We start from the raw sequence: 3,133 nt of genomic DNA, 5'->3' as shown, positions 1-3,133 counted from the left end.
AGTGGAAGCCGAAACTCATCAGGGGCTGCGGCAGCGGGAGGGGCGGCGGGAGGGATTCCCGATACCTGGGAGCCCGGAGCTGGGAAACTCCGACTCCTGCGGTGATAAGGTGTGGGCTATTGGGCTCCGGTGGGTTCCCGGCTCTCCTCAGCCTGCTGCTCCTGCTGCCCGGGTGGGAGGAGAGGATGCCGGGGTCTTCCATGTGCAGAATGCGCTTTCTGACTTTATTACTCACTTCAGAGAGTGACTCGCCCGTGTCCATCCTGCGGAGAGTCGAGAGACCTACTCTGCTGCGCAGCTGTATCCCAGCTAAGAGCCCACGAAACCCAGAGGGGCTACTTGGCTGCGGGAAGTCAAACCGCAAGTGAAACGCTCGGTTTGGCAATACATCAACATCTAAAAGCCATCTGCTTCCATTCTCACATAGTCACTGCTGAGTCTTCCCCGCCTTCAAAGACCCTGTGAGCTTCCTGCATCCCAGAAAGACCACCCTGCCTGCCTCACCTCCCACACTGTTTCACTTCACTGGAGTGATGCATGCAGGACAATATTGGCGATGAAATAAAGGATACCGTGTGAATGATGAAACAGATCAAAACACATAAGATCACTTTTGTTGCATTCATAATAGCTGCCACTGATGAATTAAATTCAATTGCAGAATTGAATTGTTTATGAGAATTTTATGCTACCGAATACTAAGAAGAGATTTTGGTAGGGCACTCTACAAAAGTCCCAAGAAAGACAACATGAATCTACAGATTTACACTGGTGTTCACTGGAATTCGGCAGAAAATTCATTACTGAGACAGAGACACCCGGAGGTCCCCGAGGTGAAATAAAAAGGATGTGGAGGAGCCATGGAAGGTGAGGCTGGGGCATACAGTAAGTGACTTCTGCCCAGGGAGGAGCAACCCAGCCTTGTCTCTCCCAGCCACTTTCCCGCACGCACTTTGTGGATCTTATCTCCTTCCACAGCGTGCTGGAAAGTCTCAAGATCAAGAAATACCGAGCTAGAGCAGTAATGCCAAAGCATCAGCTGGGAAGGGACACTAGAGGTCCTTCTGCACCAAAGCATGAACTAAGGGCTCCTCCCTGTGAGGAAAAACTGCTCCAAGCACTGCTTCCCGCCTGGCATGGAAAGAGATTGAGGGGGAAGAAAGGAAAGGAAATGTGTTCATGTCATCCTTTCAGAGCTACATTCTTCCTCCCTCCAAGTGGACTGCTGACTGTGATTTCATGTCAGAAAGGCTTGCTCTGGTAAGCAGGTTCATTAAACTCCCTGTGGTTCTCTGCCCAAGAGTATCTGGGCTCGTGATGAAAAAGAATCTAGGGGCCTGTGAGGGAGATGTGTGGCAACTGGCAGGAGACAGCAGGAAGAGGTGAACTGTGCAAAATGGTTTTTGTAGCTGAAACTGACAGATGGGTCCATCTGTACATTTCACCCCTTTCCATCAGTCCTCTGGTGAATCGCCCATAAAACCCAAACCAAAGCAAAACACAGCACAGGAAGAACCAGAACATGTGAAACTCCTCGAGTGTGGGGTACTGCTTGCTTATGCTTACCACACGGAGCACTTCCAGAGTGAGAGGAATGGAGAAATCCAAGGACATGTATGCAAATACCATGGTCCCAGGAGAAATGGAGGAATGTCTCATGCTGAGCCCCAGGGAGCCAAGGAAGCATGTGGTGGGAGCCTGTTCCCACAGTGTCAGCAGCTGAGCAGGCATGAGTGGGTCAATGCCTCCAGAGCAGATTTGGGAGCATGGGGAACTTGCAGCTTCTCTCAGCTGGCCTGAGTCACAGCTCCAGCTGCTCTCTCCATGGGAAGGGACATGGTGACCTGGGGGCTACCCAGCAGGGCTCAGCCACTGGCAATCCAAACCAGGCAGTGCCAAATCCCTCAGTAACACAGGGTGGGACACCAGCTACCTCTGTCCTTCTCCTCCTTGGAGTGCCAAAGCAGCTCCCACTGTGCAGGCCCTGGCAGAACCAAAGCTGAACATCATCTCAGCCTGGACTGCCCCGCAGAAGATGGCAGCTTCCACAGGCACAGGCAGGCAGGAGGGCAGGGGATGTGCTGCCCTGCTGCCCCTCTGCCTGAGGGGTTTATCAGCACTGCAGTGCTTTAGGTTTGGCACTTTCAGGACACTGTTTTGACAGCAACATTGCCCAGTGCTACCTGAGCAATATTCTGCTGGTGGTGACAGCCCCCCACTCTAGGAGACTGTTCAGGAGCCATTCCAGGGCAGGAGCCACAAGATAAGGTAAAAGAAGGCAGCAGAAAGAAATGTCCCAAAAATGGACAGGAGAAACCAGACAGCTCTCCTTTTCTCCTTGCCTGCACTCCTGAAGGAACCTGACAGGCTCACCAGCACCTCTGCAGCCCCCCACAGCCAGTAGCTGTGAGCTGAGCATGTGTGGGTGGCAAGAATCATGGAATCATCAAGGTTGGAAGAGACCTTTAAGATCATCAAGTTCAACCATCCAGCCAACACTACCACTGCAACCCCTAAACCACTAAATCATCACCCAGCACCAGATCCAGATGCCTTTTAAACACCTCCAGGGATGGTGACTCCACATCTCCCAGGGCAACCAATTCCAGCGCCTCAGTGGAAACTTTTCACCCTAACAGCGAAAAATGTTTAATATCTAGTCTGAATTTCCTGTGCCTTGGCTTAAAGCCTTTTCCTCTCATTCTCTCACTGCAGGCACGGCAGAAGAGACAGATCCCCCACCTCACTGCAGCCTCCTTTCAGGGAGTTGTAAAGAGCAATGAATGCCCTCTGAACCTTCTAAACAAACCCCTCAGCCCCTCCTCATAAGACATATTCTCGATAGACCTTTCACGAGCCTTGTTGCCCTTCTCTGGACATGCTCCAGCACCTCAGTGTCCTTCTTGTAGTCAGGGGCCCAGAACTGAGCACAGCACTCCAGGTGCCCAGTACAGGGGGTCAATCTCTGCCCTGCTCCTGCTGGCCACACTTACTGACCCAGGCCAGGATGCCATCGGCCTCCTTGTCCGCCCGGGCACAGCTGGCTCGCGTTCCGCCGGCTGGCAGCCCGCTCCCAGGGCTCCCTTGCTGCGGGAAGTAGAGGTGGTAACAGACGCGATGCCGGGTGCGGGAC

The 3,133-nt window shown here is 52.9% G+C and overlaps 1 protein-coding gene across 1 annotated transcript in view; it reads left to right on the top strand.

Moving 5' to 3' along the window:
- The first annotated feature begins 185 nt into the window (after positions 1 to 185).
- Positions 186 to 3,133, top strand: part of IGFBP7 (insulin like growth factor binding protein 7) — an 18,326-nt gene continuing 15,378 nt past the window's right edge. Inside the window, exon 1 of the mRNA XM_005418122.3 lies at positions 186 to 364. Within this exon, the coding sequence (XP_005418179.2) occupies positions 186 to 364 (179 nt within the window). The remainder of the gene's footprint in view (positions 365 to 3,133) is intronic.

This window comes from Geospiza fortis, unplaced genomic scaffold, assembly GCF_000277835.1.
Source record: "Geospiza fortis unplaced genomic scaffold, GeoFor_1.0 scaffold11, whole genome shotgun sequence".
Lineage (NCBI taxonomy): Eukaryota > Metazoa > Chordata > Aves > Passeriformes > Thraupidae > Geospiza > Geospiza fortis.
This window is presented reverse-complemented; position numbering and strand designations above follow the sequence as displayed.